The sequence below is a fragment of the Ursus americanus genome, chromosome X, assembly GCF_024610735.1.
Source record: "Ursus americanus isolate L20-20 chromosome X, mUrsAme1.1.p, whole genome shotgun sequence".
Taxonomy (NCBI): Eukaryota; Metazoa; Chordata; class Mammalia; order Carnivora; family Ursidae; genus Ursus; species Ursus americanus.
In genome coordinates, this window is record NC_142164.1 from 52,041,584 (window position 1) to 52,055,597 (window position 14,014).

The 14,014-nt window shown below is 37.1% G+C and overlaps 1 protein-coding gene across 5 annotated transcripts in view; it reads right to left on the minus strand.

Annotated features, from left to right (window-relative positions):
* LOC123787673 (protocadherin-11 X-linked) overlaps nucleotides 1-14,014 on the minus strand; it is a 509,534-nt gene that overhangs the window by 457,646 nt on the left and 37,874 nt on the right. For 2 of the 5 annotated variants that reach the window (XM_087860051.1, XM_087860052.1), the window contains exon 1: nucleotides 1,833-2,295. The exons of 1 other annotated variant lie outside the window; for it this stretch is intronic. In XM_087860051.1, the coding sequence (XP_087716177.1) occupies nucleotides 1,833-1,899 (67 nt within the window). In that variant the 5' untranslated portion in view covers nucleotides 1,900-2,295. Of the gene's footprint in view, nucleotides 1-1,832; nucleotides 2,296-14,014 lie in introns of those variants that run through there. 2 more of the 5 variants (XM_087860055.1, XM_087860054.1) reach the window with 1 other exon arrangement.

Consider the following 14,014-nt stretch of genomic DNA (forward strand, 5'->3'; position numbering starts at 1 on the left):
TCGGCTCAGGGCGTGATCCCGGCGTTATGGGATCGAGCCCCACATCAGGCTCCTCCGCTAGGAGCCTGCTTCTTCCTCTCTCACTCCCCCTGCTTGTGTTCCCTCTCTCGCTGGCTGTCTCTATCTCTGTCAAATAAATAAATAAAAAATCTTTAAAAAAAAAAGAATCTTAAATAACTTTTATTCACTTTAGTGGAGATTGGAGGGATGGAATATTAGCTCATTTAATCATCATCCTACCAGTGCAAGAAATTCCATATATTTATATTCATTAGGACAATCTCTTGTTTACTAGTTTGGTATATGTTTGTTGAGTACCTTCTACGTACAATGCATAGGAAATGCAAAAATATGGAAAAACAGTCCCTCTGCCCAGAGTGTTCATAGTCCACAGAGCAGGTATTTGTTCTGAAAATAGGTACTTTCGTAATTCATCAGTACTTGGATAACTAACGATCCTAATGGCATCTCTGCAGGATCCAAAAAGGCATTTAAGTCTTAATAGATTGCCACCAGTAGAGCTGTAGCGTTGTATCTTTTCTTTTAATTGATTCTTAGACATTGACAATACACTGATGACATATATGGTCATCCAACCCAATAAAAATATTTTCTGTAATTTGCGGGATTTTTTGTTATTTTACATCTCTCTTCACATGATATCAATCAGTATATTAGAATACAGCTTTCTTTTTCCCCTAATTTATTCTCACTTAACATTTTTATTTTGATTTTTTTAAAGATTTTATTTATTTATTTGACAGACAGAGACAGCCAGTGAGAGAGGGAACACAAGCAGGGGGAGTGGGAGAGGAAGAAGCAGGCTCCTAGCGGAGGAGCCTGATGTGGGGCTCAATCCCAGAGCACCGGGGTCACGCCCTGAACCGAAGGCAGACGCTTAACGACTGCACCACCCAGGCGCCCCTCACTTAACATTTTTAAACTTGGCACAAATTTTGAAGAAAAAAACAGTTCAAACACTGAATATAAGAGTTCAGATAAAATCTGTACTGAAAAGATGCAGAGGAAATGGGACTTATATGGTATTTAATATACATAAAGCTCACATTGAAATATCTGAATTAAAACCCACTTTCATACAGTGCTCATGGTTTTCTGCAATCGGCTGTGGGGTGGAGGATGAAAAGAGGCAGGGGAAGAAAAAAGATCTTTGCCTCCAGTACAATTTAATCAGTTGCAACATAAATAAAATAAATGCACTAAAAAAAGATAGGGCTTCCATAACCCTAATGCTACAGTAGATGGGAGGTTCCATAGTAGAACCTCCAAGATCCTTTTAGTTTCAGTGACGCAATGATTCTATATTCCCTGATGGATAAAGTGCTTTTAGCAGCAAATCATTCGCTACTCTGAAATGCAGGCACAAAATATTCTAGGAATTCAAAATAAGTCAAAGTCTCTGCAACCTTTGTCAGGCTGGGGAAGTTTAAATAAAAATGTCATATCCACTAATTGGGCTTTCTCCTTTGGACTGTCTTAAGTTTTATAAACCTAACACATAGACTTGAGAATTTACAGTAGGTTTATGAAACAGTAGAATGCATAGATTCAAGGTAGTACATACATGGACTAGGTGTGATCCTAGCTCCTTTGGCTAGTAGTAATTTATTTCCTGACACTGAGAAAAATGGTCATGCTTTGAATATTAGTCACATATTATGTTCCTAAGAATTCATAATTACCTGCATATTAATTTCAATTTTCTTTAGTTATGAAATTGATCTTAATTATAATGCTTCTCAATATTAATTCATACTATCTTAAAGGGGAATTTCTAATTCTGTAAGGAGGACAGAAAAATTTTGTCTCACCTAAGCTTGTCAGCTTCTTCACAAGACTACAAAGTTGAGAGCAGCTAAGGCAAAACATCTCTGGCATGTGATGTGTGGAATCCTTCTTACTCACAAAAGGGTTTTCCTGTGGTAGGTCAAACACTTTGAGTTCAATTTCAACAAGTAGACAACAGATGACAGAGGTCTATCATTATATGGAAGATCCTCCAATTTGCTGAAATGGCTACAAATCAAGAAAAAAGTTGATTTTGTATAATTTTAGATTTTGGAAAAGGAGAAGTAAGGCATATAAAGTTTGTGTTTCCAATATGATCTTATGGCTCTCTCTTTGATCAAACAACAACAGTCCACAATACTTTTAGAGATATGGTATGCTAGAAAGGTATTTCCAGGCTTTACAATAGAAGAAGCTTTTAAAATTTTGAAAATCCAGCCTACACTGTTGCAATCTGACTAATTAAGTCAGATCTATTAAAACATTCACTGCATATTTACACAGAAATTACAGCAACTTAGTACCTATTCATATTATATTTGAATTTTATGAGCACTGGGTGTTATATGCAACTAATGAATCATTGAACACTACATCAAAAACTAATGATGTACTATATGTTGGCTAATTGAACATAATAAAGAAAGAAAAAATATAGATTAAATGAAAATGTGATTAAAATGATACTGATATAAATGTTACTCTTTCAAGAATAATTACATTGTAAATGGCTGTAAGTTACACTTTTAATATGGGAAATGGAAATCCTATGCCTTATTACTTTATGATTATGACCTTCCTAGAATTCCAGAGACGTGTTTCTCACATCCATTTCTCCAACAAAACTTTCTAGAACAGCTCTATCCATTGGAACTTTTTGTGATCATAGAAATATTCTATTTCAGAACAGTCCAGTATGCTAGCCATATGTGGATATTAGCTACTTGGAGTGTGGTTACTGTATCTGAGAAAATGAATTATTTATTTTATTTAATTCGAACTGATTTTAATTTAAAAAGCCACATGTAGCTAGTAGCTACCATATTGAATAGCACAGTTCAGAGGTACTTCATATTCTATATTTATTAAGGATTGCATGAATTTACCTAAGGAAAATGTGTTTTGTTAGGATACTCCATCTTCTTCCTTCCATCCATTCATCCACCCATCCACCCATCCAGCTGATCTTTAACTTTTAAGCAGCCTAAGCTTGTACACCACTATGTTAAGTTTATATAATAGGGACTTGTATAAGATAAATAACTCACTGAATAAGCTAACTGACAAAGGAAAGAGCAAAGTACTATGGGAGTACCAAAGAACAAGAACACTTTTGGATAATGGAATTAAGAAAAAGTTCATGAAGGAAGTAGTTCTTTAAATGTTTTTGATAAATAGTGGCAAAAAGGAAGGAAGAATGATTATAGGGAAAGAGTTTGCAAGATAGAAAAGCCTGAAGTGTAGACTGGAATTGGGGACAGGGAAAAGGCTTTTATGTCTTTTTAATTTTTTGTCTGAGTGACTAAAAATGTTACCAAGAACAGATAAGGTAAAGTCAGGAAAATGAACAAGCTTTGTAAGAAAATGTTGAGGCTAAATCAGATTACATATTTTAATCTAAGGTCTTCATAAAAGTTACCTAATTATAAAAAAATATTTGCTATAAAAGATCATTAAAAGTGAGTTAAAATTTTAGCCATCAAACTAAATTTATACGTTAATTGTGCTAATAACAAAAAATAAATATAAAGCTCAGATATGTTTAAAGAGACCTCTAGAAGAGGGGAGTTAAGATGGTGGAGGAGTAGGGGACCCCTTTTTCAGCCGGTCCCCTGCGTCGAGCTGGATAGGTACCAGACCAGCCTAAACAACCACGGAACCAGCCTGAGACGCAGGAAGATGCACCTGGATCTCTACAAATGAACATCTCCAGCGCTGAGTATTGAGGTACGAAGAGGGGAGGCTTAAAACCGCGCACAGATATCGGAAGATAAATGGAGGGGGGAGGGAGCCGCCGCGTTTGGGCACCGGGAAGCGGCAGCCACCTGCACGGGGGAGCGGGCGGACTCGCGGTCGGCACCCGCGAAACAGCAGACTGAGACCCTGAACCGGGTGCGCGCGCCACCAGGCTTCTCACGGAACTCCGGAATCGCGGTGTGCTCACCGGGCATAGACTGAGACCGGGAGACCCGGGAGCGTGCGGGGCGGCTGGTGGCTGGCGGGGTTAGAAACACAAAGGACAGAGACACGCCGGCCCTGGAAGTGAGGGCAGGGACGCCAGGTGTGGGGCGCACATCCCGGGACGCTGCAGGGTTGAGCAGCACCAACAGTAACAGAGTTAAAGTGGCCAGAACATCAGTGGAGAACGGGCCACAATCCCTCTGTTCTGTGACAATGCAGCCTCTGCTGCTCTGACTCTCAGAAGAGGCATAGCCAGCTGCCAGGGAAAGCCGCCAGAGAACAAAAGCCTGGAAATACCTGCTCAGAGAGTGCCCATCCCCATCCCCCCTCGCAGGGGACACGGAGACTCTACCCAAACAGGGTTGCCTGAGTATCCGTGCGGCAGGCCCCTCCCCCAGAACACAGAAGGCAGGCTGAAAAATCAAGAAGCCCACAACCCGGGTGCCTGGATGGAGCAGTCATTGAGCGCCTGTCTCCGGCTTAGGGAGTGATCCCGGCATTCCGGAAAGGAGTCCCTCATCGGGCTCCTCTACTGGGAGCCTGCTTCTTCCTATCCCACTCCCCTGCTTCTGTTCCCATTCTTGCTGACTGTCTGTTTATCTCTCTCAGATAAATAAATAAATAAATAAATAAATAAATAAATAAATAAAATCTTTAAAGAAGAAGCCCACATCCCTAAGATCCCTATAAAACAAGGGGCACGGCCTGCTGAACCACGACAAACCTATGCCACGTCACGTCATAGTGCATTTCGCAAATATTAGATCCAAGGATACAGTATTGAAAGCGGCCAGGGCAAAGAAATTTCTCACGTACCAAGGCAAGGGATCAGAATTAGGTCAGACCTGTCTACACAGACCTGGAATGAGAGAAAGGGTTGGGGGAGCATATTTAAAACTCTTTCAGAGAAAAACATGCAGCCAAGGATCCTTTATCCAGCAAGGCTGTCATTCAGAATTGATGGAGACATAAAGATATTTCAGAATCGCCAGTCACTAACCAATTTCGTAATCACGAAACCAGCCCTACAAGAGATATTACGGTGGGTTCTATAAACATAAAAAGGCCCCAAGAGTGATACAGAACAGAAAGTCACAGCCAATACAAACAAAGACTTTACTGGCAACATGGCATCATTAAAAGCATATCTCTCAATACTCAGTCTTAATATTAATGGCTTAAATTCTCCCATAAGAAGCCACAGGGTTGCAGATTGGATAAAAAGAAATGACCTATCCATTTGCTGTCTACAAGAGACTCATTTCGAACCCAAAGATGCATTCAGACTGAGAGTAAGGGGATGGAGTACCATCTTTCACGCAAACGGACCTCAAAAGAAAGCTGGGGTAGCAATTCTCATATCAGATAAATTGGATTTTAAACTACAGACTGTAGTTAGAGATGCAGAAGGGCACTATATTGTTCTTAAAGGAAGTATTCAACAAGTGGATATGACAATTATAAATATATATGCCCCCAACAGGGGAGCAGCAAGATACACAAGCCAACTCTTAACCAGAATAAAGAGACATATAAATAAAAATACATTAATAGTAGGGGACCTCAACACCCCACTATCAGAAATAGACAGAACACCCTAGCAAAAACTAAGCAAAGAATCAAAGGCTTTGAATGCCATACTCGACGAGTTGGACCTCATAGATATATATAGAACACTACACCCCAGAACCAAAGAATACTCATTCTATTCTAGTGCCCATGGAACATTCTCAAGAATAGACCATGTTCTGGGACACAAAACAGGTCTCAACCGATACCAAAAGATTGAAATTATACCCTGCATTTTCTCAGGCCACATTGCTCTGAAATTGGAACTCAACCACAGGGAAAAATTTGGAAGAAACTCAAACACTTGGAGACTAAGAACCATCCTGCTCAGGAATGACTCAATAAACCAGGAAATCAAAAATCAAATTAAACAATTTATGGAGACCAATGAGAATGAAAATACAACAATCCAAAACCTATGGGATACTGCAAAGGCAGTCCTAAGGGGGAAATACATAGCCATCCAAGCCTCACTCAAAAGAATAGAAAAATCTAAAATGCAGTTTTTATATTCTCACCTCAAGAAGCTGGAACAGCAACAGAGGGACAGGCCTAATCCACGAACGTGGAAGCAGTTGACCAAAATTAGAGCTGAAATCAATCAAGCAGAAACCAGAAGTACAGTAGAGCAGATCAACAGGACTAGAAGCTGGTTCTTTGAGAGAATCAATAAAATTGACAGACCACTGGCAACACTTATCCAAAAGAAAAGAGAAAGGACCCAGATTATTAAAATTATGAATGAAAAAGGAGAGGTCACGATGAACACCATTGAAATTTGAAGGATTATTAGAAATTTTTATCAACAGCTATATGCCAATAAACTAAGCAATCTGGAAGAGATGGAATCCTTCCTGGAAACCTATAAACTACCAAGATTGAAACTGGAAGAAATTGATTTCTTAAACAGGCCAATTAATTATGAAGAAATTGAATCAGTGATAAACAACCTTCCAAATAACAAATCTCCAGGCCCGGACGGTTTTCCTGGGGAATTCTACCAAACATTCAAAGAAGAAATAATACCTATTCTCCTAAAGCTATTTCAAAAAATAGAAACAGAAGGAAAGCTACCAAACTCATTTTATGAGGCCAATATTACCTTGATCCCCAAACCAGGCAAAGACCCCCTCAAAAAGGAGAATTACAGACCGATTTCCCTAATGAATATGGATGCCAAAATCCTCAACAAGATACTTGCTAATAGAATCCAACAGTTCATTAAAAGGATTATCCATCACGATCAAGTGGGATTCATACCTGGGATGCAAGCGTGGTTCAATATTCGCAAATCAATCAGCGTGATACATCATATCAACAAGAAAAGACTCAGGAACCATATGATCCTCTCAATCGATGCCGAAAAAGCATTTGACAAAATACAGCATCCTTTCCTGATTAAAACCCTTCAGAGTGTAGGAATAGAAGGTACATTTCTCAATCTCATAAAAGCCATCGATGAAAAGCCTACTGCAAATATTATTCTCAATGGGGAAAAGCTGGAAGCCTTTCCCTTAAGATCAGGAACACGACAAGGATGCCCACTCTCGCCACTATTATTCAACATAGTACTAGAAGTCCTTGCAACAGCAATCAGGTGATGAAAAGGGATCAAAGGTATTCAAATCAGCAAAGAAGAAGTCAAAATGTCTCTCTTCGCAGATGACATGATACTCTATATGGAAAACCCAAAAGAAGCCACTCCCAAACTATTAGAAGTTATAGAGCAATTCAGTAACGTGGCGGGATACAAAATCAATGCTCAGATCAGTTGCATTTCTGTACACGAATAACGAGACCGAAGAAAGAGAAATTAGGAAATCCATCCCATTTACAATAGCACCAAAAACCATACGTTACCTTGGAATTAACTTAACCAGAGACGTAAAGGACCTATATTCTAGAAACTATAAACACTCTTGAAAGACACTGAGGAAGACATAAAAAGATGGAAAGATATTCCATGCTCATGGATCGGAAGAATTAACATAGTTAAAATGTCCATGCTACCCAGAGCAATCTACACTTTCAATGCTATCCCGATCAAAATATCGAGGACATTTTTCAAAGAACTGGAACAAACCGTCCTTAAATTTGTATGGAAACAGAAAAGGCCCCGAATCTCCAAGGAACTGTTGAAAAGGAAAAACAAAGCTGGGGGCATCACAATGCCGGATTTCGAGCTGTACTACAAAGCTGTGATCACAAAGACAGCATGGTACTGGCACAAAAACAGACACATAGACCAATGGAACAGAATAGAGAGCCCAGAAATGGACCCTCGGCTCTTTGGGCAACTAATCTTTGATAAAGCAGGAAAAAACATCCGGTAGGAAAAAGACAGTCTCTTCAATAAATGGTGCTGGGAAAATTGGACAGCTATATGCAAAAGAATGAAACCTGACCACTATCTCACACCATACACAAAAATAAACTCCAAATGGATGAAAGACCTTGATGTGAGACAGGAATCCATCAAAATTCTAGAGGAGAACATAGGCAGCAACCTCTACGACATCGGCCAAAGCAACCTTTTTCATGATACATCCCCAAAGGCAAGAGAAACAAAAGATAAAATGAATTTATGGGACTTCATCAAGATTAAAAGTTTCTGCACAGCCAAGGAAACAGTCAGAAAAACTAAGAGGTAGCCTACGGAATGGGAGAATATATTTGCAAATGACACTACAGATAAAGGACTGGTATCCAAGATCTACAAAGAAGTTCTTAAACTCAATACATAAGAAACAAATAAACAAATCAAAAAATGGGCAGAAGATATGAACAGACACTTTTCCAATGAAGACATACAAATGGCTAACAGGCACATGAAAAAATGTTCAAAATCATTAGCCATCAAGGAAATTCAAATCAAAACCACACTGAGATTCCACCTTACGCCAGTTAGAATGGCAAAAATAGACAAGGCAAGAGACAACAATTGTTGGAGAGGATGTGGAGAAAGGGGATCCCTCCTACATTGTTGGTGGGAATGCAAGTTGGTACAGCCACTCTGGAAAACAGTGTGGAGGTCCCTTAAAAAGTTAAAAATTGAGCTACCCTATGATCCAGCAAATGCACTACTGGGTGTTTACCCCAAAGATACAGACGTAGTAAAGAGAAGGGCCATATGCACCCCAATGTTCATAGCAGCAATGTCCACAATAGCTAAATCGTGGAAGGAGCCGAGATGCCCTTCAACAGATGACTGGATTAAGAAGTTGTGGTCCATATATACAATGGAATATTACTCAGCTGTCAGAAAGAACGAGTTCTCAACATTTGCTACAACATGGACGGCACTGGAGGAGATAATGCTAAGTGAAATAAGTCAAGCAGAGAAAGACAACTATCATATGATTTCTCTCATCTATGGAACATAAGAACTAGGATGATCAGTAGGGGAAGAAAGGGATAAAGAAAGGGGGGGTAATCAGAAGGGGGAATGAAGCATGAGAAACTATGGACTATGAGAAACAAACTGAGGGCCTCAGAGGGGAGGGGGGTGGGGGAATGGGATAGGCTGGTGATGGGTAGTAAGGAGGGCACGTATTGCATGGTGCACTCGGTGTTTTACACAACTAATGAATCATCGAGCCTTACATCGGAAACCGGGGATGTACTGTATGGTGACTAACATAATAAAATAAAAAATCATTATTAAAAAAAATAAATAAATAAAGAGACTTCTAGTATAGTGTGATCATCAATCATCTATATCAACTTCCATTTTGACCTCTATATTTAAAGACTAAAGATTCAGATGTCTGCCATAAGGGTGGCTAAACACAAACATATGTGAATTTTCTCTTACTTCCCATATAGAATTCCTCTTTAATAGTGCCAGATAACTTAAGATATATCAAATACTTTTCATGTCCTAGGAGATTGCCTTAAACTCCTGAGCAAATATTGCATTCTGTACTAATCTAAAAGCAAAGATCAAAATATTTTTGGGAAGTAGACATCCTTATAATATGATGTAGGTAGCAAATCAAATGCCATAAATATAGAACCTGAGTGATTTACTGATGCCCAAATTCATCACATGTTCCTTTTGAATATCAATTTATTAACATATATTAAATTTGAATAAAGTTAACATTTATCCATGGAGATCCTTGTTCTTTTTGTTTTTCCTCTCTGAATTAATGCTATTTTGACCAGAAAGTACTTTTTGCTTTCTTTACAAATGAAGAAAGAATTGATGATTTTCATAGTTTAATATGATTTTAAATAATCAGGTATTTAATATAAATACCCGATTAATTTGAATGTATGTGGAAGTGTGGCAGATATTCAGGGTTGTATCTCTGCCTTTAATAAAGACCAGGCCGGTAACAGGCTAAAGTTATTTTCATAGTTGAATTTTCATCTCTGGGTCCATAGTGCTAACATACATAGGTGCTATTTCTTTTGAGGCAAATATGACTTCCAGGAATCTAATTAACATGTGTTCATATTTTTCATTAATAAGACATTTGGAAGTTGTAGCCCTTTATGCTTAATATATTTTTTCAAATTTGTCGGGTGCACCTTATGACTTAGGGGCTATGCCTACATAGGTAATTTTCTTTCTGCTAGAATGATATGTAAGAATCAAGAGGTTGTGACTGTATAGTTTGACAACACATAGATTCTTAACTCTTGTAATTCCTGTCCCATAATAAAAAATGTCTCTATTAGCTTGTCCAACCTATCATATGTTGGTGGCTGAATTAGAATACTACTTTTCTGATCCCCCCCCCACACACATACACACACACCTTTAAAAAAATAAGTAAACTCTACCCCACTGTGGGGCTCAAATTCAAGACCCCAAAATCAAGAATCACATGCTTTACTGACTGAACCAGCCAGGTGCCCCCAAACCATTTTTATTATTAAGAACATAAATGGCAAATGTCTGAGGACTAGATCATTTATCTCCTGAAATTACTCTTGGTTCTTGGTAATGCAACATGTCAATGTGCTTAATTCATTCCAAACAAAATGCTGAAGGTATAATTGTCTAAGAGAGAAACTTTAATTAGTAATAGACATGATGGTGCATTTAGGATATGTGTGTTTTAAGGGTAGTTGCTCTGAAATGTAAGATGAAGTTGCTCTACACCATGGAAGCCAAAATATAGCTAACTGCAATTGATCTCCTTCCAGAGAATCATTTCCTCTTTGATAACATTCTTACAGTAAACCTGAGATGACTAATATTTAATGTTTTGGGTTCTTCTATTTTAACCCTGCTAACTGGATGACTTATTAGTACATTTGTATAATTACAAAGTGAGACAAAAATTATTTCAAAGCCTGGAGTGCCTGGGTGGTACAGTCAGTTAAGCATCTGATTCTTGGTTTCAGTTCAGGTCATGATCTCAGGGTCCTAGGATTGAGCCCTGCATCAGGCTCCATGTTCAGTGTGCAGTCTGCTTTAGATTCCCTCTCTCTCCCTCTCCCTCTGCCCTTCCCACTCATGCTCTCTCTCTCTCTCTCTCTAAAATAAATAAATTAAAAAAAATATTTGAAAGCCTGATCACATTAATTATAGGAAAATTGAATATTGGATAAAATACCAAATTTAAGGTACAATTTTACTATGATGAACTACCTGCCAAGTATTGAGACTAGAAATACTAACCTTAGTATGTATTGTACAGAATAACAAGAGATTATGCAAATTTTCAGGTGTAGAAAAAAATAGAGACTGAAGTAGGATGTTTGAAGGTTAATAGGAAGCAATATGCAACTTTCATAAGTTACTTTCTTCTGGTTAGCCAAAAAGATTTTCACCAGTTCAGACAATGAAATTCCATGATTTTTGTCCATAAAGCTCTGAGAACTTACTAAAGAATTGCTTAAGCTGTCAAAAAATAATATTTTTTTGTGCTGACTACTATTACCAGCACTGCTGCCAATTTAAGAAGTGTAAAATTTTCACTATTTAGCAAAGGGTAGACTTTATAATAACCTCGCTATCAATATGTGATTGAAGAAAATCAAGGAAATTGGGTAGTTCTCCACTCAGGCTATTTGAACTTCTGCTTCTAAGATTATCTATGCCTTGTTAAATTCCTGCAAATCATAATCTTTTTAAAATATGAAGGAAATAAAGATCCATGTTTCTGCAAGTTACTATGGTGACAAATACCTTGAGACATCTAGCACTTAGATTCATCCGAATACAACTTCTAAAGTATATAATCAATTATTAAAATAATACTAGTCACCATTTTATTGAGTTTATTGTATGTCAAACACTGTACTAAGTATATTTAATACAACAGCCCTATAATATGTGTACTGTTACTGTCACTTCCATATACACATGAGGACATGAGGCTCTAAGAGTTTAATTAATTTGCCCAAGGTCTCAGAGCTATTAAAATATGCAGCTAGAATTTTGAAAGCAGATTTATCTGGCTTCAAAGCTTAAGCTCTTAACTACTACACAGACTTTATACAAGACAAAATATGTTTATGTGTTCACTTACAGTAAAAGACAAACAAAACCTAGCAAATCTGTTAATTTAACTTTTTCTTAGGAATCAAATTTTCTCAATTTTCTGATAATGGAATAAACAATTATATGGAGGTCTCATTCCATATGTTTTTATAACCTGTATTAAAGTACAAAAACTATGTTCTATAGAAAGAAGTAAAGACTATCTTCTGATTCAAATGCTTATCTTCTTATTAGAAAATGTCTTGTAATTCAATAAGTAATTCAATTGGAAAATAGATTTGCTTGAAGCTACATCTCATTGAATCTCACTTTCTCCTGAAATATGCATTCTTTATAAAGATTTCCCCAACATCAATTTTTACTTAAGCCTATGCAAATCTTGACAAATCTACATATGTGAGGAGTACATTCAGGAAATATCTCCATGAATAACATTATAATTTGGGAGTTATTAACAATAAAACGATGTTATCTCCTTTCAGGAAATCTTATGGTCTAAGACCTTTGATTATTAAGTTGAACCGTATGAAATTGCTGATACTGAATAAATTTTGACTTGAAAAATAGCAATTTCATATGGTCCCACTTTATATGTTCTGCCTAGGTATTTAGTCAGACTTTCTACTAATATTCATTTCTCTATATAAATTACTATATCAATAAGAAAAAAATTAATTCCAAATATCTGGGGAATTTGCAAACTGGGTGTGCAGAAGAACTTACTTCATACAGGTAGACATTATTAAATAAATAGAAATTATCAAAATTCATGGGACTCTTAATGCAACCTTGATGTGAAGCCCAATGCAACCTTGATGTGAAGTGAGCAGCAGGATGCTTAAATAAGTAAAGAGAAAATACTTACTTGAGAGCTGATAAAGGCACAGCAAACAATATAAAAGGTGTGGCAGTGAAAAGCAGGAAATAAAGGTGATCAAAATAGATGAGTTTTAGTCAACAGAATTAACTGAACCTTAACTATGTGCAGTACACTGTACTAACATAGGTAACTGTAAAGAAAGAACAACAAAAGCAATATAAAGACAAGCTGAAAGAAAATAAAGAAAATCACCTTTATTTAATCTGAGGTGGAATACAGACTCTCAGTAACAACTTAGACAGACACGCTATTCCCCAACTCTTCTCATTTATGCATGTATAATATTTGCATGTGTATGACTGTCCTTTAATCATTACAACATTATAAAGGACATGAAGAATATCTGCCCCCACTTGAATGAAGACCAGTTCCCTCAGTTAAATATTTTCTCTAGTAACAACTTCTTCAAGAAAGGACACTGTTAATGTGTCAGTGTTTTCAGATTAGTCAGAATATTATTGTTTCATTTAAATAGAATTATTTTACATATTTTGGCCACTCAGATTATTAAATCTGATAAACATCTTTCATTTATATTGCAGTCTAAGCATAACTGTAAGTCATATGTAACACGTGGAGAACTCATAATAACCGCCATTTTTATTAAAGTCTGAAGTTGATACTTAAAGAGTCTATTATGAATCTATTTCCATGATGAACATCTTGTTTCTAAACAAATAATTGATATTTAATGTTATATATTAATATGTATAATTTTGGCCTTATTTTATGTCAAAACATTTCTAGTTTTTAATTTTTAATTTTATTTTTTTAAAGATTTTATTTATTTGTCAGAGAGAGAGAGAGCACAAGCAGGGGGAGAAGCAGGCAGAGTGAGAGGCAGGCTCCCTGCAGAGCAAGGAGCCCAATGCAGGACTCTATCCCAGGACCCTGGGATCATGACCTGAGCCAAAGGCAGATGCTTAACCAATTGAGCTACCCAGGCATCCTCATTTCTAGTTTTTAAATATGTACCTTTTTCTATATGAATTTACTTGGTAGATAAAGTTTTAAAGTATTTATGTACCACAAAGAAAAGTAAAATGTGATTTTCACTAATGAAAGGAAAGTATATTTATTTCACTCTGCACAATCATGTTTGGCTAATTCCTTCC